Source organism: Oncorhynchus keta, chromosome 37, assembly GCF_023373465.1.
Source record: "Oncorhynchus keta strain PuntledgeMale-10-30-2019 chromosome 37, Oket_V2, whole genome shotgun sequence".
In the NCBI taxonomy this organism is placed as follows: domain Eukaryota; kingdom Metazoa; phylum Chordata; class Actinopteri; order Salmoniformes; family Salmonidae; genus Oncorhynchus; species Oncorhynchus keta.
In genome coordinates this window covers 309,511-333,492 of record NC_068457.1, presented here as the reverse complement: position 1 = coordinate 333,492, position 23,982 = coordinate 309,511, and the positions used below count along the sequence as shown (strand labels likewise).

General features: G+C 42.5%; 1 protein-coding gene across 3 annotated transcripts in view; it reads right to left on the bottom strand.

The window, feature by feature from the left end:
• Positions 1 to 544: 544 nt before the first annotated feature.
• Positions 545 to 23,982, bottom strand: part of LOC118370032 (serine/threonine-protein kinase 4-like) — an 82,146-nt gene continuing 58,708 nt past the window's right edge. For 2 of the 3 annotated variants that reach the window (XM_035754786.2, XM_035754787.1), the window contains exons 10-11: positions 22,431 to 22,582; positions 13,697 to 15,429 (exon numbers count right to left, since the gene is read on the bottom strand). In XM_035754786.2, coding sequence (XP_035610679.1) covers positions 15,271 to 15,429; positions 22,431 to 22,582 — 311 coding nt within the window. In that variant the 3' untranslated portion in view covers positions 13,697 to 15,270. Of the gene's footprint in view, positions 722 to 13,696; positions 15,430 to 22,430; positions 22,583 to 23,982 lie in introns of those variants that run through there. The other variant, XM_052498956.1, reaches the window with a different exon arrangement.

Genomic DNA, 23,982 nt, shown 5'->3' with positions numbered 1-23,982 from the left:
GAGACAGATGAAGAATGCAAAAATCTAAGAAAGAAATTGAGAAACCTGTCCAACCAAAAACACAGAGACCTGGAAAATCTGAGTCTTCGCCTTCACTGTGGTGAATCACTAAAACAATATAGAAATACACTACGGAAAATGAAGGAACAGCACGTCAGAAATCAGCTCAATGTAATTGGAGAATCCATATACTCTAACCACTTCTGGGAAAATTGGAAAAACACTAAACTGACAACAACACGAAGACTTATCTATCCAAAATGGAGATGTATTGTAAGGTCCTGGGTGTCATGAGGGTGAAATCACGCGCAGAAAAGCAGAGTTCAATAAAGTGCTTTTTATTTTAATGCACACACGGTGAACTACGGTCACCCCACTTACGGGTGCTCAAACCAAATGCCCCAGACACAGGGAAACGAAAACAGTCTAGCACTAAATACACAAACATGTACATCTAATGCAAACACCAGGGTTACAATAATCAATCCCGCACAAAGAACCACTAATACTAATAAAGTGAGGCTGACTAATAAAGCCTCACTATTATAACCAACTCAAAACAGGTGTACTCAATAAACACATAAGGAGGGGGAGAAAATAATCAGTGGCAGCTAGTAGGCCGGTGACGACGACCGCCGAGCGCCACCCGAACGGGAAGGGGAGCCACCTTCGGTCGGAGTCGTGACATGTATGGGTAACCACTTCTCCAATATTTTTGGCTCTATAACAAAGAACAAAGAGCAAAAACATATACATGATCAAATACAAATCTTAGAATCAACTATTAAAGACTACCAGAACCCACTGGATTCTCCAATTACCTTGAATGAGCTACAGGACAAAATAAAAACCCTCCAACCCAAAAAATCCTGTGGTGTTGATGGTATTCTCAATGAAATTATCAAATATACACACAACAAATTCCAATTGGCTATACTAAAGCTCAGATAGGGGGCAGTATTTCCACTTAGGATGAATTGCGTGCCCATAGTGAACTGCATCAAAATCTGTCCTAAATTGCTAATATATGCATATTATTATTAATATTGGATAGAAAACACACAGTTTCTAAAACCGTTTGAATTATGTCTGTGAGTATAACAGAACTCACAGGGCAGGCAATCTTCCAAACAAGTTTTGAAATCCTGAAAGTTGGGGCAACTTTGACGTCATCGCCCCCTCCCTTCCCAACAAGTTATGGATCTGGAAACACTTCCTGCGTCTTCCACTGGATGTCCTCATTCAGTAGAAAGTGTAATGGAGCATTTGCTGTGAACTTTGACCTAATGGGAAGGAAAGTAGTTGGTGTCGCAAAAGGATTCCATTTTGTTGAGGCGCGTTTGTCTCTGAGTGCTTCGGCTGTTCCAATCAGCCCCAGATTAAAACGAATGATCCGGTTGGAATGCTATTGGATATATATGATTATAACATCCTGAAGATTGATTCTGCACTTAGTTTGACCAGTTTCTTCGACCTGTAATATGTCATTTGGAAGTTTTGATGCAAAGTTATCCTGGACCAGAAGTCATTTTTTGGGCATTTGAGCTGAAAGTGGTAGCAAATGCTGCTACTTGGACACTAGAATTGAACATTATGGAACAAAACAATGTATTGTTGAACTAGGACTCCTTGCACTACATTCTGATGAAAGATCATCAAAGGTAAGGGAATATTTATGTTGTAATTTTGTATATCTGTTGACTCCAACATGGCGGAGAAATATTGTTACGTCTGAGAGCCGTCTCAGATTATTGCAATGTTAGCCTTTTTCCGTAACGTCAAAAAAAAATGTGACACAGCGGTTGTATTAAGAACCAGTGTATCTTTAATTATATGTAGAACATGTATCTTTAGTCAAAGTTTATGATGAGTATTTCTGTTATCTGGCGTAGCTTTCTATAATTCCTCCAGATATTTTGGAGGATGTTCTGAACATGGCGTCAATGTAAACCGAGATTTATGGATATAAAATGCATATTTTCGAACAAAACATAATTGTACTGTGTAACATGTCATATGACTGTCATCTGATGAAGATTTTAGTGATTGATTTAAAAACTAAACCTGCTATTGTGATTTTTATCTTTTGCTGGAAAAAATGGCTAAGCTTTTTCTTTGGTTTGGTGGTGGTCTAACATAAATATATGTTGTGTTTTTGCCGTAAAACATAAAAAAAATCTGACACGCTGGGTAGATGAACAAGGTGTTTATCTTTCATTTGTGGTATTGGACTTGTTAATGTGTGGATGTTAAATATTTCAAAAGAATAGAATATTTCAGCTGCATGGGGGGGTGGAGTTCCTGTAGGGGAACCCATCGCCTTAACAAGTTTTAATATCATCCTTAGCTCTGGCATCTTCCCCAATATTTGGAACCAAGGACTGATCACCCCAATCAGAGTCAAATTTGGAGACAAATTTGAACCCAATAACTACCGTGGGATATGCGTCAACAGCAACCTTGGGAAAATCCTCTGCATTATCATTAACAGCAAAAATAATGTACTGAGCAAATGTCAAAATGGCTTTTTACCAAAATACCGTACAACGATCTGAGAGACAAGGCAAGAAGGGCATTCTATGCCATCAAATGGAACATAAAATTCAACATACCAATTAGGATCTGGCTAAAAATACTTGAATCAGTTATAGAACCCATTGCCCTTTATGGTTGTGAGGTCTGGGGTCCGCTCACCAACCAAGAATTCACAAAATGGGACAAACACCAAATTGAGACTGTATGCAGAATTCTGCAAAAATATTTTCTGTGTACAACGTAGAACACCAAATAATGCATGCAGAGCAGAATTAGGCCGATACCCGCTAATTATCAAAATCCAGAAAAGAGACGTTAAATTCTACAACCACCTAAAAGGAAGCGATTCCCAAACCTTCCATAAACAAAGCCATCACCTACAGAGAGATGAACCTGGAAAAGAGTCCCCTAAGCAAGCTGGTCCTGGGGCTGTGTTCACAAACACAAACACACCCCACAGAGCCCCAGGACAGCAACACAATTAAACCAAATCTTGAGAAAACAAAACCATAATTACTTGACACATTGGAAGGAATGAACAAAAAACAGAGCAAACTAGAATGCTATCTGGCCCTAAACCGAGAGTACTCAGTGGCAGAATACCTGACCACTGTGACTGACCCAAACTTAAGGAAAGCTTTGACTATGTACAGACTCAGTGAGCATAGCCTTGCTATTGAGAAAGGTCGCCGTAGGCAGACATGGCTCTCAAAAGAAGACAGACTATGTGCACACTGCCCACAAAATGAGGTGGAAACTGACCTGCACTTCCTAACCTCCTGCCCAATGTATGACCATATTAGAGACACATATTTCTCTCAGATTACACAGATCCACAAATAATTAGAAAACAAACCCGATTTTGATAAACTCCCATATCTACTGGGTGCAATTACCACAGTGTGCCATCACCGCAGCAAGATGTGTGACCTGTTGCCACAAGAAAAGGTCAACCAGTGATGAACAAACACCATTGTAAATACAACCCATATTTATGCTTATTTATTTTCCCTTTTGTACATGAACCATTTAAACATTGTTAAAACACTGTATACAGTGCCTTGCGAAAGTATTTGGCCCCCTTGAACTTTGCGACCTTTTGCCACATTTCAGGCTTCAGCAATAAAGATATAAAACTGTATTTTTTTGTGAAGAATCAACAACAAGTGGGACACAATCATGAAGTGGAACGACATTTATTGGATATTTCAAACTTTTTTAACAAATGAAAAACTGGGCGTGCAAAATTATTCAGCCCCTTTACTGTCAGTGCAGCAAACTCTCTCAAGAAGTTCAGTGAGGATCCCTGAATGATCCAATGTTGACCTAAATGACTAATGATGATAATTACAATCCACCTGTGTGTAATCAAATCTCCGTATAAATGCACCTGCAATTTGATAGTCTCAGAGGTCCGTTAAAAGCGCAGAGAGCATCATGAAGAACAAGGAACACACCAGGCAGGTCCGAGATACTGTTGTGAAGAAGTTTAAAGCCGGATTTGGATACAAAAAGATTTCCCAAGATTTAAACATACCAAGGAGCACTGTGCAAGCGATAATATTGAAATGGAAGGAGTATCAGACCACTGCAAATCTACCAAGACCTGGCCGTCCCTCTAAACTTTCAGCTCATACAAGGAGAAGACTGATCAGAGATGCAGCCAAGAGGCCCATGATCACTCTGGATGAACTGCAGAGATCTACAGCTGAGGTGGGAGACTGTCCATAGGACAACAATCAGTCGTATATTGCACAAATCTGGCCTTTATGGAAGAGTGGCAAGAAGAAAGCCATTTCTTAAAGATATCCATAAAAAGTGTTGTTTAAAGAAGGTGCTCTGGTCAGATGAAACCAAAATTGAACTTTTTGGCAACAATGCAAAACGTTATGTTTGGCGTAAAAGCAACACAGCTCATCTGTCACGGTTCATGAATCCACTGCCTCTCTTTCTCTCTCTCTCTCTCTCTCTCTCTCTCTCTCTCTCTCGTTTGTGTGGGCGTGGTTCTCAATCTCGGCCTGATTGTCTGCGCCAGCTGGAACCACTTATCTTCCCTTTATATGTTCTGTAACCAGTGTTTCTTGTTGTCAGATCGTTGTTACTTCCCTGAGGTTGTGTCGTGTGTCTGTGCTCTTCTCTCGCCGCCCTTGTGTGGATTATCTGCTGTGCTCCTTCCTACCCATCCGGACACACTCCCCTGGATTTCTCAGCACGCTATCATTGGAAGATGCGCCCTAGTCCCTGGGTCGGATTCCGTCTGAGTACAGTCTGTCTGTCCTGTTGCTGTTGTAAACTGTATTCATTAAACCATCATTGCTTGCATCTTGCATCCGCCTCTGTATTGTCACAGAACGATCTGACCATACCATGGATGCAGCGAGTTCAACGAGTCTGACCGAATTCATTTCCCGCAGTATCACGAGAATGGATCAACAAGAGGAGAACTCCAGCACAGATCGGGCAGTACAAGCCCTTGCGACGCAGGTATCCCAGCTGATCCAACAATTACAACATCTGAGGGGTTCCGCTGCGCCACCTACACCGGCAGTTCAACCCGCCCCGCCAGAGCCGGATTCCCAGCTAGAGCCACGGCTACCGACACCAGAGGGTTATTCAGGTGATCCTGACTATTGCAGAGCCTTTCTTACGAGATGTTCCATGCATTTCTCGTTGCAGCCACGGACCTTCAACCGTGAACAGTCTAAGGTAGCATTCATACTCACACTGCTATCAGGCAAAGCGGCTCTTTGGGGAACGGCAGTGTGCGCGAACCAGGACCCATGCTGCACCTCTTTCCAGACACTCTCCGAGGAGATGAGAAGGGTCTTCGATCGGGCCGTGGCGGGTAGGGAGGCGGCCAGACTACTCGCTGACCTTCGCCAAGGAGACCGTTCAGTATCGGAATACTCCATCCAATTCCGCACTCTGGCCGCAGAGTGTCAGTGGAACGAGGAGGCGCAGTGGGACATGTTCCTGCATGGGCTGGAGGACCGGATCCAGAAGGAGATTTATGTTCTGGACCTTCCCAGGAGTTTAAATGGACTAGTGGAACTAGCCTTGAGGGTCGACGCTCGTCTGAGTCGTATTGGCCGCCGAGCATGCCCTAACAGACCGTATAACGACACGGAGGGCGGGCATGCCAGCGGCGGGAACACGGCCAGTTCAGCCTCCGCTCACGAACCCATGCAGCTGGGGAGAGCTCGCCTCTCCCGGGAAGAGAGGGAGAGGCGGAGATCCCAAGGACTCTGTCTCTACTGTGGTAGAGCGGGCCACTTTATCCACTCCTGCCCGGTAAAAGATCAGGCCCGGTAGTAAACATGAGGCTACTATCGGGTGGTGTCACCACAGAGAAGACCTCATCATCTACTCTCCTCCCGGTAAGACTAAGATGGGCCACCCACACGCACGACACCCAAGCCTTACTGGACTCAGGAGCAGAGGGTAATTTCATGGACTTCAAGCTCGCTCACAAACTCCAGATTCCTATCACCTCACTCACGCACAAGATATCCGTCAACGCTCTCAATGGTCAAGAACTCCCCAACATTTCTCACACCACTGAACCTATCACACTCATCACTTCTGGCAATCACACTGAGACACTATCATTTCTACTCATGGACTCACCCCTTGCACCATTAGTTCTCGGCCACCCTTGGCTCACCCAACACAACCCCAGAGTTGACTGGGGTCATAACTCTATATCCATGTGGAGTAACAAGTGTCTTGAGTCCTGTTTAGTGTCTGCCTGTTCGTCTGTGTCTGATTCTGTGTTTCTAGAGGAGGCAGTGGATTTGTCTAACGTGCCCGTTGAATACCTCGACCTGAAGGAGGTGTTCAGTAAGTCCCGTGCTGCTTCTCTTCCTCCGCATCGTCCCTATGACTGTGCAATAGAATTATTGCCAGGTGAGTCTCCGCCTAAGGGCAAGTTATATTCACTCTCTGTTCCTGAGAGGGAGGCTATGGAGAGATACATCTCTGATTCTCTGGCATCTGGATTCATTCGTCCTTCCTCTTCTCCAGCGGGGGCGGGGTTCTTCTTTGTGGGAAAGAAGGACGGATCTCTGCGTCCTTGCGTTGATTACCGTGGGTTGAATAACATCACAGTGAAGAATACCTATCCCTTGCCTTTGAAAGGTTACAGGGAGCATCCGTGTTCACTAAGTTGGATTTACGTAATGCATATCATTTGGTTCGCATAAGGGGGGACGAATGGAAGACCGCGTTTAACACCCCCAGAGGGCACTTCGAATATTTGGTCATGCCTTTTGGGCTATCCAACTCCCCAGCGGTTTTCCAGGCACTCGTCAATGACGTGCTGAGAGATATGATTGATCAGTTCATATATGTTTACCTGGATGACATACTGATTTTTTCTTCTTCTCTCCAGGAACACGTTCAGCACGTCAGACGAGTGCTTCAGAGGTTGTTGGAGAATGGACTTTTTGTCAAGACGGAGAAATGCATTTTTCATGCACAATCCGTTCCATTCCTAGGTTACATCGTCTCGACTGAAGGTATTCGCATGGATCCTGACAAGGTTAAGGCTGTGGTGGATTGGCCAAGCCCAGATTCCCGTAAGGCCCTACAGAGGTTTCTGGGATTCGCCAATTTCTACCGGCGTTTCGTTCGCAACTTTAGTCAGATAGTCGCTCCTCTTACCGCCTTAACCTCCCGCAGAGTGCCGTTCAGGTGGTCCGATACAGCCGAGGCTGCATTCGCCAAACTCAAGAGCCGCTTTGTTTCGGCTCCCATCCGCATAGCTCCCGATCCCTCGCGTCAGTTCGTAGTAGAGGTGGACGCTTCAGAGGTGGGGGTAGGTGCGGTACTTTCCCAACGTTCCTCTTCTGACGACAAGATGCACCCTTGTGCGTTCCTTTCCCATCGGTTATCACCTGCGGAACGCAACTACGACATTGGCAACAGTGGCAGTGAAGTTAGCACTGGAGGAGTGGCGCCATTGGTTAGAGGGTTCGGGGGTACCTTTTATAGTTTGGACCGATCACAAAAATTTGGAATATATCAGAACCGCCAAGCGACTCAACTCCAGACAGGCGCGGTGGGCACTCTTTTTCGGACGTTTTGACTTCTCTCTCTCGTATCGCCCGGGTTCCAAGAATGTCAAACCCGATTCCCTTTCTCGCATTTTTGACCATTCCGAACGCCCATCCACTCCCGAGTGCATCCTACCCGGGACCCTAGTGGTATCCACACTCACATGGGAGGTTGAATCGAGGGTCAAAACGGCCTTAGAAGGGGTAACGCCTCCGCCCGGTTGCCCGCCTAATCGGTTGTTTGTGCCGGAGGGGTGTCGGTCCGATGTTATTCGGTGGGGGCATTGCTCCAACGTAGCGTGTCATCCAGGAGTCAGCCGCACTAGCTTTTTGGTTAAGCAACGCTTTTGGTGGCCACTGATGGCTCGTGACATTCACAGTTTTGTCTTGGCTTGCTCGGTTTGTGCCACTGGGAAGACTTCTAATCGACCCCCAGATGGGTTACTCCAACCGCTGTCGGTCCCTTCGAGACCCTGGTCTCACATCGCGCTAGATTTTGTTACCGGCCTCCCGCCCTCCCAGGGCAAGACGGTGGTGTTGACCGTGGTGGACCGTTTCTCGAAGGCGGCTCATTTTATTCCCTTGCCTAAATTACCATCTGCCAAGGAGACAGCGGTAGCTGTCGTGGATCACGTCTTTCGCTTACATGGCCTGCCGATGGACGTAGTTTCTGACAGGGGGCCCCAATTTGTGTCCAAGTTTTGGCAAGAGTTTTGTAGGTTACTGGGAGCGAGTGTCAGCCTGTCTTCAGGGTTTCATCCCCAGAGCAACGGTCAAACGGAGAGGGCCAACCAAGATTTGGAGAGAGTGTTGCGATGTTTGGTTTCTAAGAATCCCTCTTCCTGGAGTCAACAACTCTCTATGGTTGAGTACGCTCACAATTCGTTGCCAGTGGCAGCTACGGGTCTCTCTCCGTTTGAGTGTAGTTTAGGTTACCAGCCACCTATCTTTCCCAGTACGGAGTCCGAGGTCACTGTTCCTTCCGCTCACGCTTTCATCCAGAGGTGCCGTCACGCATGGAGCAGAGCCCGTGAGACTCTTCTCCGGGTGGGGGCGCGCACCAAGGCTAAGGCCGATCGCCACCGGTCGAAGCCTCCGGTATACGTCGTTGGCCAAAGAGTGTGGCTTTCTACTAAGAACATTCCACTCCGATCCGTTTCGAACAAACTTGCCCCCAAATTTATCGGCCCGTTCAAAGTCACCAGGATCATTAGTCCGGTGGCGGTCCGGCTCAAGCTTCCTCCGGCGTATAGGAGAATTCATCCTAACTTTCATGTGTCTAAAATAAAACCTGTGTTTCAGGCACGCATTAACCCGCCGGTCCCGGTTCCCCCGCCGCCACGACTTGTTGATGGGGAACCCACCTTTTCTGTCAATTGTATTTTGGACTCTAGGAGGGGACGCGGATTCCAGTACCTGGTGGACTGGGAGGGTTACGGCCCGGAGGAGAGAAGTTGGGTACCTGCTAGGGACATTCTGGATCACTCCCTTATCGATGATTTCAATCGACAGGTAATTCGCCTGGGAACGCCAAGAGGCGTTCCCAGTGTTTCTTGTTGTCAGATCGTTGTTACTTCCCTGAGGTTGTGTCGTGTGTCTGTGCTCTTCTCTCGCCGCCCTTGTGTGGATTATCTGCTGTGCTCCTTCCTACCCATCTGGACACACTCCCCTGGATTTCTCAGCACGCTATCATTGGAAGATGCGCCCTAGTCCCTGGGTCGGATTCCGTCTGAGTACAGTCTGTCTGTCCTGTTGCTGTTGTAAACTGTATTCATTAAACCATCGTTGCTTGCATCTTGCATCCGCCTCTGTATTGTCACATCATCACCCTGAACACACCATCCCCACTGTCAAACATGGTGGTGGCAGCATCATGGTTTGGGACTGCTTTTCTTCAGCAGGGACAGGGAAGATGGTTAAAATTGATGGGAAGATGGATGGAGCCAAATACAGGACCATTCTGGAAGAAAACCTGATGGAGTCTGCAAAAGACCTGAGACTGGGACGGAGATTTGTCTTCCAACAAGACAATGATCCAAAACGTAAAGCAAAATCTACAATGGAATGGTTCAAAAATAAACATATCCAGGTGTTAGAATGGCCAAGTCAAAGTCCAGACCTGAATCCAATCGAGAATCTGTGGAAAGAACTGAAAACTGCTGTTCACAAATGCTCTCCATCCAACCTCACTGAGCTCGAGCTGTTTTGCAAGGAGGAATGGGAAAAATGTCAGCCTCTCGATGTGCAAAACTGATAGACATACCCCAAGCGACTTACAGCTGTAATCGCAGCAAAGGTGGCGCTACAAAGTATTAACATAAGGTGGCTGAATAATTTTGCACTCCCAATTTTTCAGTTTTTGATTTGTTAAAAAAGTTTGAAATATCCAATAAATGTCGTTCCACTTCATGATTGTGTCCCACTTGTTGATTCTTCACAAAAAATACATTTTTATATCTTTATGTTTGAAGCCTGAAATGTGGCAAAAGGTCGCAAAGTTCAAGGGGGCCGAATACTTTCGCAAGGCACTGTATATACATAATGACATTTGTAATGCCTTAATTATATAGAAACTTCTATGTGTAATGCTTACTGTTAATTTTTATTGTTTATTTCACTTTTTTATATTATCTACATCACTTGCTTTGGCAATGTTAACATATGTTTCCCATGACAATAAAGCCCCTTGAATTGATTGTTTTTTACAAAAGGATAGATTTGGAGTTAGATAAATGTGGATTTTTCGACAGGTACATATACAGGTTGCTACTCTCCACAGCATGGCGTTCGCTCCAGATCAAAACTCCAAACCTACAATCTAATTTTGACCAACGTTAACTGGAGAGATTACTGCTTCCAATGTTTTCTTTTTCCAAGCTATATGGAGGGTGCTCTAGCAAACAAACAGCAGAGACCTAAGGACACCATCCAACCTGGAACTGAGCTGCCAGGCCTGAAAGGACAGACCAGATACAAATTCAATTAGCACTAAGGTGTGAAGTAAAAAGGGCTTTTGGCCCAACAAGTGTCAGGACTATTTGAAGTGTCCTCTGAAGCTCCCTCCTGCTGTTCAAAGACCATTCACTGGCATTTTCTACAAGTAAGCTGCCTCCAGAAATAAAAGCTTTGTCCAAGTGGCTGTGACACTCACCTACTCCCATTGCCTCCTACACTACTGCTTGGATTCCACCTGGCGATCTGCTCAGCGTCTGCCCTGGCCTGTCTTCACCTGTCTGGTACAGGTACCTACACCACACACACCCCTCTCTCTCTCTCGCCTCCAGCACACACGCACTGTTGGGGCGAGTGACTCTGAACTTACAATGGCTAGCCCCAAGTCGTTATATATATATTTTTTTTCTTGTGCATTTTGCCTCAAGACTCTGTTGCCTCAATGATCTTGTTGCCACCTGATGCACATTGATGTCAAATCAGCACTGCAGAGCTCTCCCTGTACTATGCAGTGCCTTAATTATACTATCTGGTAATATGCATGTACACCCTGGCCAATCTAATGTTGCTAGCCCCAATTCTGACTCGTGCTCTGATAACTGCTTCACTGATTTCTGCTATCGTAAAGGTCTGGTGTGTATGTTAACACTAGAAGCTTATTACATAAAAAATATCAATTGAAAGTGTGGGTTCACAGCTCCAATCCAGATGTGTTGGTCGTTACTGAGACGTGGTTAACCTTAACCTGGTTATAACCTTTTTCAGCATGACAGATCTTCCAAAGGTGGGGGAGTGGCAATCTTCACCAAGGTTCACCTTCGGTGTTCGATTGTCTCCACCAAGTCTGTCCCCAAACAATTTGATTTGCTGGTAATTAAGCATTACACTTTCCAATAGCTCTTTGTTGACTGTTGCTGGGTGCTATTGTCCTCCACCAGCACTGGCCTGTACCCTACTTGCACTAAGCTCTCTCCTTGCCCCTTACACTAAGTCTATATTTTTCCTGCTAGGTGACCTAAACTGAGACATGCTTAAACCACCTGACAAAGTCCTAAAGCAATGGGACTCCCTAAATCTTTCTCAGATTATCACCAATCCCACAATGTATGACTCCAAACACGCAGAAAAGGCTACTCTCCTCGATGTTATCCTGACAAATAATCCTGATAGGTATCAGTCTGGTGTTTTCTGTAATGGTGATTAGTGATCAATTTTAGTCTGTGTTCGTAATGGCTGCTCAGCCTGTGTCCTGATTTGTCAGACGCTTGCTAAAAGACTTTAATGAGCAAGCCTTCCTTCATGAACTGGCCTACACCAAGTGAAATATATAGTACCAGTCAAAAGTTTGGACACACCTACTCATTCAAGGGTTTTTCTATATTTTTACCATTTTCTACATTGTAGAGTAATAGAGAAGACTTCAAAACTATGAAATAACACATATAAAGTGTTAAACAAATCAAAATGTGTTATATTTGAGATTCTTCAAAGTAGCCACCCGTGGCTTTGATGGCAGCTTTGCACAATCTTGGCATTCTCAATTTCACAGCGATAGACTTTTGTCCATATCTCCAAAAATCAGCAACTACCCAGTATAGATCATCTACAGCCAAGCAAGTAATAGTGTCCAGTGGGGAATGGGGTGCAGTGTGAAAACCCCTGACGTTGGTAATTGGCCACAGCCCTTACCTTCCGTTACTTGGTGTGTTCAGAGTAGAGGAGCTTTTGGAGACAAAAACGTGGTAATTCATAATCTCTCTCGTGCATAATGCAGACAAATGCTATCCCCCAGCTGTTCTAGCACACATTCATCCAGAGTTGCAATTTAAGGTAGCAGCATGGCCACCTGTTCTACAACCATAATTTCATAAGGCAGAAAGTACTTCCATAAAGCATTCTGCCCACAGACTGTCTGTAGTGACATTTAGGTCAGTGTTTCCCAACTATTTCCTTGAGGTCCACCAATCATCAGATATTTGTTGTAGCCCTGGGCTAGCACATCAGATTCAACTACTGAATATAAACCGCACCCACTGAATTATTAAAAAATATGTATTTTGTACATAAATACGCCGCACAAGTCTATAAGCCGCAGGTGCCTACCGGTACATTGAAACAAATTAACTTGGTCACTATCTTCCTCCTCCTGTGCACTGAAACCACTGAAGTCATCTCCTTCGGTGTCGGAGATGAATAGCCTCAGAATTGCTTCATCCGATGTTGGATCGTTTTCATTGTCACTCTCGTCACTTTCATCCGGAGGCAAATACCCCGCTGAGCTCATGCTGCCCCTTCAACACGCAGCAGTCCAGCCTTTCGAAACCCGTTGATGATAGTGGATTTTTTGTCAATGCTCCACGCTGTCAGGACCCACTGGCAGACTTGACCATAAGTTGCTCTTCACATGCAGCCCGTTTTAGTGAAGGATTTCTCCCCACTTGTCATCCAAGACTCTCACTGAACAAGGAGCGCCACCTTAAATGCACGATTTACACTGATGTCGAGTGGCTGCAAATACTTTGGGCCATCTGCTTTTCTTCCCTCTGAAAGCCTTTGTTGTCTTTTTGCACTGAGTCAGTTCCTCACGCTGCTGTTTCCAACGTCTTATCGACTCATTAAGGCCAAGCTCCCGTGCAGCAGCTCTCTTTCCTTTCCCAACAGCCAGATCGATCGCCTTCAACTTGAAAGCTGCATCATATACATTTCTCCGTGTCTTTGCCATGATGAGGGTGACAAAATTACTACCGTAATCAGAATGATGGGAAGTTTGAGCGCGCTCGATTTTACGTCACATTATGTGACGGTGCTCAGTTTTTTGGCGGCATGAATCTTGTGAAAGCGGGAAAAATCCATAAATTAGTAAACCGCAAGGTTCAAAGCGTGGGAATAAAGTAGCAGCTTATAGTCCAGCAATTACGGTAGGTAATGGCTTGATTTTCTTTTGTGTACTAGTTGAACGAGGTGTGCTTTATCAGGGTTGCAACAAATATGTTAAAAAGCTAGTGGTTTCCGTTTTTGGGAAACACTGATCTAGGCCTAGACATGTTACCTTGCCTGAAATGTCATTGCAAAGCCAAAATACTCAATGGTTACAAAACACTTATTCCAACATCAGTAACTTCAAATGGGGAGAGAAAACATATGGAACAAATAAACACATTCCTTAAACTGGTTTTAATAGGCACGCAACAAATACACAAATCAAACACTGATATTAAACACATGCATGACTTTCATTGCATAATTTAAGGGATCAACATTTGAAAACCATTTTCTTGGAATGAATACTAAATTTAAGGACAAGTGGAGACTTGAGTACACACCAGTTCTTCATTCATATTACAGGGCTGAAATGCTTTCCAGTGATTTCTACTTCAATGAATGCCTTTCAATATAACATAAAAACATAGACCGCCTTACTCAGAAACAATGGTTGTAAGTAACAATGTGAAATCTCAAATAAATAATCAGATCAACAGATGTTTAGATTGAGTGATATGTCAAAGGTTTGAGGAGTTATAAACCTACAGTAATTAAATAACTGTAATTCTTTTTTTTTTTAACTAGTAAATTGACAGGTGATTATTACAATTATAAAGCAGAAAAACAAATAAGTAGGCAGTATAAGGCAATTAAATACATTCCCTTTTTTGCTTGTAACAAGTAATATTTTCAGATAACTAAATTGTGCTTATTGGTCATCAAACTGGGTTATTTCGTTTAATTTCTAATTTACTGTCCTTGTATACGAACCTGAGAATATCTGACCTGAGAGGCTAGTTTGCACACGAATGCAAATTTCTGTAGCACAACAAATACAAAATGTATCTTCCTCGTAAGGATATAACTGCCTAAACTATATATACAAAATGATTGCCCTTACGTATACCAAAAGTTTGAATGTTAAAAAAATAAGTACAACCTGCTCTATGGAATGTTGACGATGAGTTATGAACAAAAATAGAGAAGTAACTGTACAGTGAATAACAATGAACGAAGTGCACCATGGTTCAACACAAAAAACAAGGTTTCACTTACATTTTTCAAACATCTTTTAACCAAACCTCATTGTAATATCTCTAAAATTACATAATTCAGAAACAAATTCCAAATATGTGCATGAAACTTGACGTTTTCTTGAAATCAAGCATTAACATCAGCTATGCACGTATCTGAAGTTTGAATTTGTTTTTTATTGTGGCACATGCATTCAACTCTGGCTGAGGTACTATCTATTGAATTTAAATTCAGGTTCTCCTGGGTCATATACCCATGAAGTAAATTGAACTTCCCTTTGGCAGGATATTGTACTGTGCTGAAAAATGAATAGTATGGAGAACCTAAATACAAATTAAGGAATAAGTACCATATTACATAAGTGGTAAAACACACAAAATGATACAGTGTATGGTATAAAAGTATTTTCCAATTACCAATGCAGCAGTTGTTTCAAGAGTACCAACAGTGAAAGATACTACAATTGTACCACATGAGTGAAAAAAAAGAATACTTGAGGTCTCAAGTGCCCTAAACAAAAAAATTAAAATAACTTAAGACAAAAAAAAATGGATGCTTGGTGGCATTAAGTGGTTTTCCTATAAAGAAAAAGACAAGAACAGCAATGAAGGAGTCCAAAGCAATGAACAGAAGTAATCTGTCCGTGTCATTGTCCAGTGTGAATGACCAAGAGTCCACTTAAGACGTTTGAGTATGGGCATGTCAAAGTGCCTCAGAGGTTCTGCTGGCGTCGCTTCTTGGCCTCGATGGCGTCCAGGATGGGCTGGCGCTTGGCCAGGTAGCGCTGGCGGATCTCCCTGATTTCCTGCTCCATCTGGGGGTCCAGGGAGGCCAGCCGTAACCTCAGCTCCTCCACGCTCCATGTTCCCATCTAAAAAGCATACATGTTCACGCAAAGTCATCAATTATACTAAGCTTGAACTTGAGCAGAAAGACATGTAAGAATCCCACCTTCAAACCATGCCGACACAACCAATATACAGTGGGGCAAAAAAGTATTTAGTCAGCCACCAATTGTGCAAGTTCTCCCACTTAAAAAGATGAGAGGCCTGTAATTTTCATCATAGGTACACTTCAACAATGACAGACAAAATGAGAAAAAAAAATCCAGAAAATCACATTGTAGGATTTTTAATGAATGTATTTGCAAATGATGGTGTCTATCAGTAAATGTAGGCTAATGTCCTACAACAGCCTACTTCGGTTGCAAAGTGATGCCATGAGCTCAATATTAAGAGGTGAAAAATCTATGATATAGAAAGTATTCAGACTTATTAATTTTTCCCACATTTTGTTATGCTTCAGCCTTATTCTAAAATGGATTAAATACATGTTTTCCATCCTAAACACACACACACACACACACACACACACACACACACACACACACACACACACACACACACACACACACACACACACAAAGCAAAAACAGGGTTTTAGAAATGTTAGTAAATGTATTAAAAATATAAAAGAGAAATGTTTAATGGACAAATTGGAGTGCCAACAGAAGAAGATCTTCAAAGGGTAAGACATTAATTATATTGTTATTTCGGATTTTTGTGTAGCACCTGCCTGGTTGAAATCTGATTTTCATTGTGTTGGTATGCTGGGCGCTGTCCTCAGATAATCGCATGGTCTGCGTTCGCCGTAAAGCCTTTTTGAAATCTGACACTGTGGCTGGATTAACAAGAAGTTCATCTTTAAACCGATGTATAACACTTCTATGTTTTATGAATTCTTATGAGTGTTTCTGGTTTTGAATTTGGCGCTCTGCAATTTCACTGGGTGTTGTCAAATCACTCCCACGAAAGGGATTGGCACGCGAAGGGATCCATAAGAAGTTAAGGCCTCAGCAAGCTTCAGTTCGGCTGGCGCCTAGTCGAACTCGGCTAGCTGAACTGAACGAGTGTGCTCTCATACTCCCTTAAAAGACGTTCACTTGAAAAAAAGCTGCAATTGTAGTGTTTGTCCATTTTGAGATGGCGTACCCAGAAGATACCTCGTTAAAATAGTTAGAATTTATCTAAGCTCAAGAAATCTGTCATTAATTTTGCCAAATAGATCTTAGTCGCGCAAATTTACATTAAGAGGTTTGGTGCAATATCTTTCAATTAAAAAATGTCTTGTTGAATGACAACAAAGACTATTGAAGAATCACTGCTGTTGACCAATCACCGACAAAGGGGCTTAAAGGCTCCGAACGTCAGCTTGCCTCCGGATGAAATGTGTGGCCGAACAGCTGAAAAAACCCTCACCGAAGTCCAAAACTACACAAAATGTCATAATATATGCACAAACTCTACCGAACTGTTTCGGCTGGGAAGCAGGCAAAAACCTTTACACTTGTTTTGTCATGGAATGTTAATGCAATCCTTGGCCTATCCAGATAGATGGTCCATCCAAGATACTTTGGGCAACATGTTTTGTCATATTGAGATGGTAATGTAATTATTGGCCTGTCCAGACAGATCTATTTGAACAAAAGGACAGGTAGACTAATTTCCCCTCCAGGATAGTTTGGTTGACTTGGGGAAAGTGGGGTTTCTTTGGGGGATAGTGCTCCCTTTCATGTGTGCTCAGAGGCACCCTTTTCTAGTGTGGGGCCTGACTATATCCACTAAATCAGGGATGGGCAAAAGTGTGACACCAATCAGGACCCCGAGGACTGCAGTTGCCCATCCCTGCACTACAATAATATTATCAACTGCATCCAACCTAAGTGCAATATGGCATACCAAGAAGTGTCCCATATTACATTTTTATATGCATGTCAACATCCTTTTGCTTTTCTTCTCTTTCCTCACAGACACGCCAAGATTAAACATTGTCTACCCAAAACAATCAAAACAGTGGATTGCACGGCCAATATATCAGCCCACCACTGATATAGTGGTTCATTCAGGAATGACCTAATGGAGCACAGACAAACACTGGGAGCCCAAATCCTGTTGAAAAGGCCGTCCCAAAACCCATCAAGGAGGTCATTGCAGGCCATATAAGATTCAAGGACACTTGGGGGCTATTCTGACACCACCAATTCACCCAGTATTCATGGACATGGTCCTCATTGCACGACAACCTAATACAAACACACTAACAATTTGTTAGCCTCTGGTCATTATCACTCTGCATCTTTAGTGTAGAAAAAAAAACATTCACTGTAGGCTACTACTGTACAGTCGTGGCCAATGACACAATGACACAAATATTAATTTCCACCAAGTTTGCCGCTTCAGTGTCTTTAAATATTTTTGTCGGATGTTACTATACTGAAGTATAATTACAAGCATTTTATAAGTGTCAAAGTCTTTTATTGACAATTACATGAAGTTGATGATGCAAAGAGTCAATATATGCAGTGTTGCCCCTTCTGTTTCAAGACCTCTGCAATCCGCCCTGGCATGCTGTCAATGAACGGAAGTTTACATAAACTACATTTAACGACTCCAACCTAAGTGTTTCAACCACTCCACACATTTCTTGTTAAAACTATAGTTTTGGCAAGTCGGATAGGACATCTACGTTGTGCATGACACAAGTAATTTTTCCAACAATTGTTTACAGACTATTTTACTTATAATTCACTGTATCACAATTCCAGTGGGTCAGAAGTTTAAATACACTCAATTGATTGTGCCTTAAACCTGTTGAGTGGGCAGTATTTTGATGTTTGGATGAAAAACCGAAACTGATGAAACTGCCTATTTCTTAGGCCCAGAATCTAGAATATGCATATAATTGTCAGATTAGTATAGAAAACACTCCAAAGTTTCCAAAAAATATTGTCTGTGAGTATAACAGAACTGACATTGCAGGCAAAAAATTCACCACGGAAGTGCTTTTTTCCCTGAAAGCTCTCTGTTCCATAGCCTGCCTTCGCTCCATTTAAAGGGATATCAACCAGATTCCTTTCCCTATGGCTTCCACATTGTGTGAACAGTCTTTAGACATAGTTTCAGGCTTTTATTCTGAAAAATGAGCGAGAACGATCACATCATGTCAGTGGATGGCTGGGTGCCAGCAGAGTTTTGCATGCGCAACAGCTTCGAGCAGACATTTTCTCTCTCTCTCCCATTGAAAAAGCTACGGTCCGGTTTAAATATTATCAATTATTTATTGTAAAAACAACCTGGGGATTGATTATAAAAACATCTGACATGTTTCCATGAACTTTACGGATACTATTTGGAATTTTTGTCTGCCTGCATGTGGATTTCTGAACAAAAACACAGCAACCAAATGGAGGTTTTTGGATATAAAAATAATCTTTATCGAAAAAAAGGAACATTTATTGTGTAACTGGGAGTCCCGTGAGTGCAAACATCCGAAGATCAAAGGTAAGAGATTCATTTCATTGCTTTCCTGACTTTCGTGACCAATCTACTTTGCTGCTAGCAGTTGTAATGTTTTGTCTGCTGAGAGAGATGTCCTAACATAAACACTTGGATAGCTTTTGCTGTAAAGCTTTTTTGAAATTGACACACCAGGTGGATTAACAACAAGCTAAGCTGTGTTTTGCTATATTGCACTTGTGATTTCATGAAAATTAAATATTTTTTGTAATTTAATTTGAATTTGGCGCTCTGAAATTCAGTGGATGTTGACAAAAATGATCCCGCTTAACTTCTTGCGTCGAGCCATCCCGGATCCGGGATCGTGAATACATCCTCAAGCTAAGTACCATAATGCAACGTTAACTATTCATGAAAATCGCAAATGAAATGAAATAAATATGCTAGCTCTCAAGCTTAGCCTTTTGTTAACAACACGGTCATCTCAGATTTTCAAAAATATGCTTCTCAACCATAGCAAAACAAGCATTTGTGTAACAGCATTTAGCGTTAGCATTCAGCAGGCAACATTTTCACAAAAACTCACAGATAATATCTTTGCAGTTTTGGAAACGTCAGAGTGTTTTCTTTCCAAAGCTGCCAATTATATGCATAGTCGAGCATCTTTTAGTGACAAAATATTGCGCTTAAAACGGGCACGTTTTTTTTTATCCAATAATGACATAGCGCCCCCATATGTTGAAGAGGTTAAGGGATGGGTGCGCCAAGAAATTAAACAGCTCGAAAAATTCCAGAAAATGATGTCATGGCTTTAGAAGCTTCTGAAAGGCTAATTGACATAATTTGAGTTAATTCGAGGTGTACTTGTGGATGCATTTCAAGGCCTACCTTCAAACTCAGTGCCTCTTTACTTGACATGATGGGAAAAACAAAATAAATCAGCCAAGACAAAAACATCTGGATCAATCCCTGAACAACAGCAAAGGACCTTGTGCAGATGCTGGAGGAAACAGGTACAAAAGTATCTATATCCACAGTAAAACAAGTCCTATATCGACATAACCTGAAAGGCCGCTCAGCAAGGAAGAAGCCACTGCTCCAAAACTGCCATAAAAAAGTCAGACTACGGTTTGCAACTGCACATGAGGATCGTACTTTTTGGAGAAATGTCCTCTGGTCTGATGAAACAAAAATAGAACTGTTGGCCATAATGACCATCGATATGTTTAGAGGGAAAAGGGGGATGCTGGCAAGCCGAAGAACATCATCCCAACCATGAAGCACGGGGGTGGCAGCATCATGTTGTGGAGGTGCTTTGCTGCAGGAGGGACTGGTGCGCTTCACAAAATAGATGGCTCATGAGGAGTAAAATGATGTAGATATATTGACGCAACATCTCAAGACATCAGTCAGGAAGTTAAAGCTTGGTTGCAAATGGGTCTTCCAAATGGACAATGACCCCAAGCATACTTCCAAAGTTGTGGCAAAATGGCTTAAGGACAGCAAAGTCAAGGTTTTGGAGTCGCCCTCACAAAGCCCTAACCTCAATCCTATAGAACATTTGTGGGCAAGCAAGGAGACCTACAAACCTGACTCAGTTACACCAGCTCTGTCAAGAGGAATGGGCCAGAATTCACCCAATTTATTGTGGGAAGAATGTGGAAGGCTACCCAAAACATTTGACCCAAGTTAAACAATTTAAAGGCAATGCTACCAAATACTAATTGAGTGTATGTAAACTTCTGACCCACTGGGAATGTGAAAGCTGAAATAAATCAATCACTCTCTTCCATGATTCTGACATTTCACATTCTTAAAATAAGTGGTGATCCTAACTGACCCAAGACAGGTACTTTTTACGAGGATTAAATATCACACAAGTACCTGTCAAAACCTCCTCATTCTGGGGATTTTCTTTATTTTTACTTTGTAAAATAATAGTGAAGACATCACAACTATGAAATAAAACATTTGGAATCATGCAGTAACCGAAAAAAGTGTTGAACAAATTAAAATATATTTTATATTTGAGATTCTTCAAATAGCCACCCTTTGCCTTGATGACAGCTTTGCACATTCTTGGCATTCTCTCAACCAGCTTCACCTGGAATGCAGCTAAATGTTATCCCTCAGCTGTTCTAGCACACATTCATCCATTGGTGCAACTTAAGCTAACAGCATGGCCACTCTCTGTACCTGTTCTGCTTCCTAGTGAGTTAACCACCATAATTTCAAAAAGCAGACTGCCCACAGACTAAGTCTGTAGCGACATCATGGCCAGTGTTTCCCAACCATCTCCTCAAGGACCACCAGCCGTCAGATATTTGTTGTAGCACAGATCAAATCCACATCAAATTCAACTAGTTAATGGCTTGATGTCTTTGGTGGACTAGTTGAATGAAGTATATCAGGGCTGCAACAAACATTTTAAAAGGCCGGTGGTCTTGGAAGAGAAGGTTGATATAGGCCTACACAATTTTTATTGCAAAAGCCCTCTCTTGAACCATATGGTCCCTTAACAGTAGTCTAGATATTCTGTCTCCCTCATGCAATGTGGAAAACACCAAAGTCCACTGTGACATCTTAACCGTCAGACATTAACGTATTGAAGCCACGCAAACAAAATCAAGGCAATACAGGCAAAAATAGTTTGTATGACAGGTCTATATTCAGATCCAGTGCAAATTAGGCTAGCTTCATCTAGCCTATAGTAAAGACCCCAGTCATCATGACACTTCAACGAACGACCAAGCTGGACTGATCAAACCAAAATCCTGCATATTGCATCCTCATCTCCAAGTCTAATTTGCAGCTACTGACCCAATTCTGTTGAGTTTTGAAACAAATGTGATGTTTGTATTGTCCAATTGAAGATATTGCCGCTGCTCGTGCTGCCAGTGTAAGTGACTTCTGGAGTCACTAGACAGTTGTCTGTCAGTCTGTTTTAACATAACAAAACAAGAACAAGAAATACGTCTAGCGTGACACGGCAAGAGAGCAAAACTGCTGACTCAAGGATGCCACAACAGGTCTCATCTTTTCACTGCTGAGATGTTTCATACCCATCATCTGTGTGGCCAGCGCACTTAAACTAAACATAATGTGTAGGCAAGGGATGGAGTTGTAAAAAATAAGATTTACCCTGCACTACATCCTTGGTGTAGGCTTAATCCAACTGTTGATGCTAAACATTGTACCTTATATTTTTGTTTTAAGTCATGGGATTCAATAAGTGAACTCATTGGGCAGTTTCCCAGAAGGATTAAGCCTAGTACTGGAATAAAAAGCATTTAAGAAAATTCTCAGCTGAGCATGTTTTCAGTCCAGGAATAGGCTTAATCTGTGTCTGAGAAACCAGCCAATAGGGTTTATTCTAATTCTAGCTCATGAGGGGATTTAGTTAATTGGAAGAAATATCAACACTTAGTTGACCGTTAAGCACACCATGACTTGCATGACTCCATCACGTTGTAGTTAATTTTGAGGTACTGAGCCACGTAGGTTAAAACAATGACAGTTCTATAGGAAGTAGAAGAATGGCTTACTAGAGGCATCGGCATCATGTCACTTAACTTACCACCTCTAGGTCCCCCTCCGCAGGCAGTTTGCGGTTGTCAGCGTTGTGTCCTGGGTCTTCTCCACTGTCGTCGTGACAGTTGGCCTCCTTCTCTTTCTGCTCAAAGTACTCCAGGAAGGACGGCTTGGCGGGCTGCATGGTCTCATCTCTCCCTAGACATGCACCGAAACAATAAGGGCATTGAAGAAGACCGTTCACGTTCATATTTCTTACAGTTTCATAAGGGAGAATTCTATAGATATAAAGGGCTGTTTTCGTGCAACCAAACATAATATTTGCATTGAAATGGTTTGAATCCCCATGGACCTGTATTGATGAAGAGACATTTTGAAGAGAGGAAAGTATTGAGTAAGATGGTGTTACTCACTCCTATAGGAATCATTGTAGTGACCATTAAAAACCCCAGGACTACAATCACACGAACCAGCTTACAGAAGAAAAATACCTTTAACTAAATGCTATGGCTAGTGTTAAGAAATGGTCTTTATCTATATGGCCATATGATGCCTGTACCCCGCTTCCACTGGCGTATCATTAATTCAGCCATTTCCCTGGTCTCTTACAATAGCAGATTTGGTCCATTTGTACAGGAAGAAGAGACAAGCTCCCCACCGTAGCGAAACATTTTGCAACAAAAGCTAAAACAAAGCATTTCTTATTGGACAGGTTTAAGCTGGCCAAAACAGGAAGGGACTGTTTTCTTCACGCTGCGTTTTCTGCCTTTTCTTGCCTACTGAACATAACCCAGCACACTACATCCAGTTTGAATAAACTACCATTGGTAGAGTATGGAATATTGTATGACCAAACTGTGTCCCTGTGGCTCGTTTGACAGGGTTGTACTGTATGCTACATTACAATTACATCCACCCCAAAGTCTTTGCTATACTCTCCATGAAGGATCCCTCTCAAACCTCAGTAAAAGCTTTATGTACTCGTGTTCAGTAGGCACAAAACAGAAAAACCTTTGGTTAAAAAAAATGGAGTGGAATTAGGCTACCTGGCCTAGAGCAATAAAAAAAATGCTCATACCCTAATCATGAATACCACCCTGATGCAGCTTACTCTGGTGCTCCCTTTCCTTACAGTAACATGAAAGATGTGCCTTCCCCAACTGACACTTAAGCACATTTGAACTTTACGGAAATAACATGAAGGACACACCCGACTGTGAACCATTTTAAGACAATATGCGTAAATTTGACCCAAAATCAAATGATTCCACAAAGCACTCTAGGCCAACCAAGTTGAGAGACCACCCCAGAATTGACTTAACTCAGAAGTGCTACCGGTTAAAAGTTTTAGAACACCTACTCATTCAAGGGTATTTAAAAAAAAATGTAATTACTATTTTCTAAATTGTAAAATAATAGTGAAGACATCAAAACTATGATATTAAACATTTGGAATCATGCAGTAATAAAAAAAAAACAAATCAAAATATACTTTATATTTGAGTTTCTTCAAATAGCCACCCTTTGTCTTGATGACAGCTTTGCACATTCTTGGCATTCTCTCAACCAGCTTCATGAGTTAGTCACCTGGAATGCAT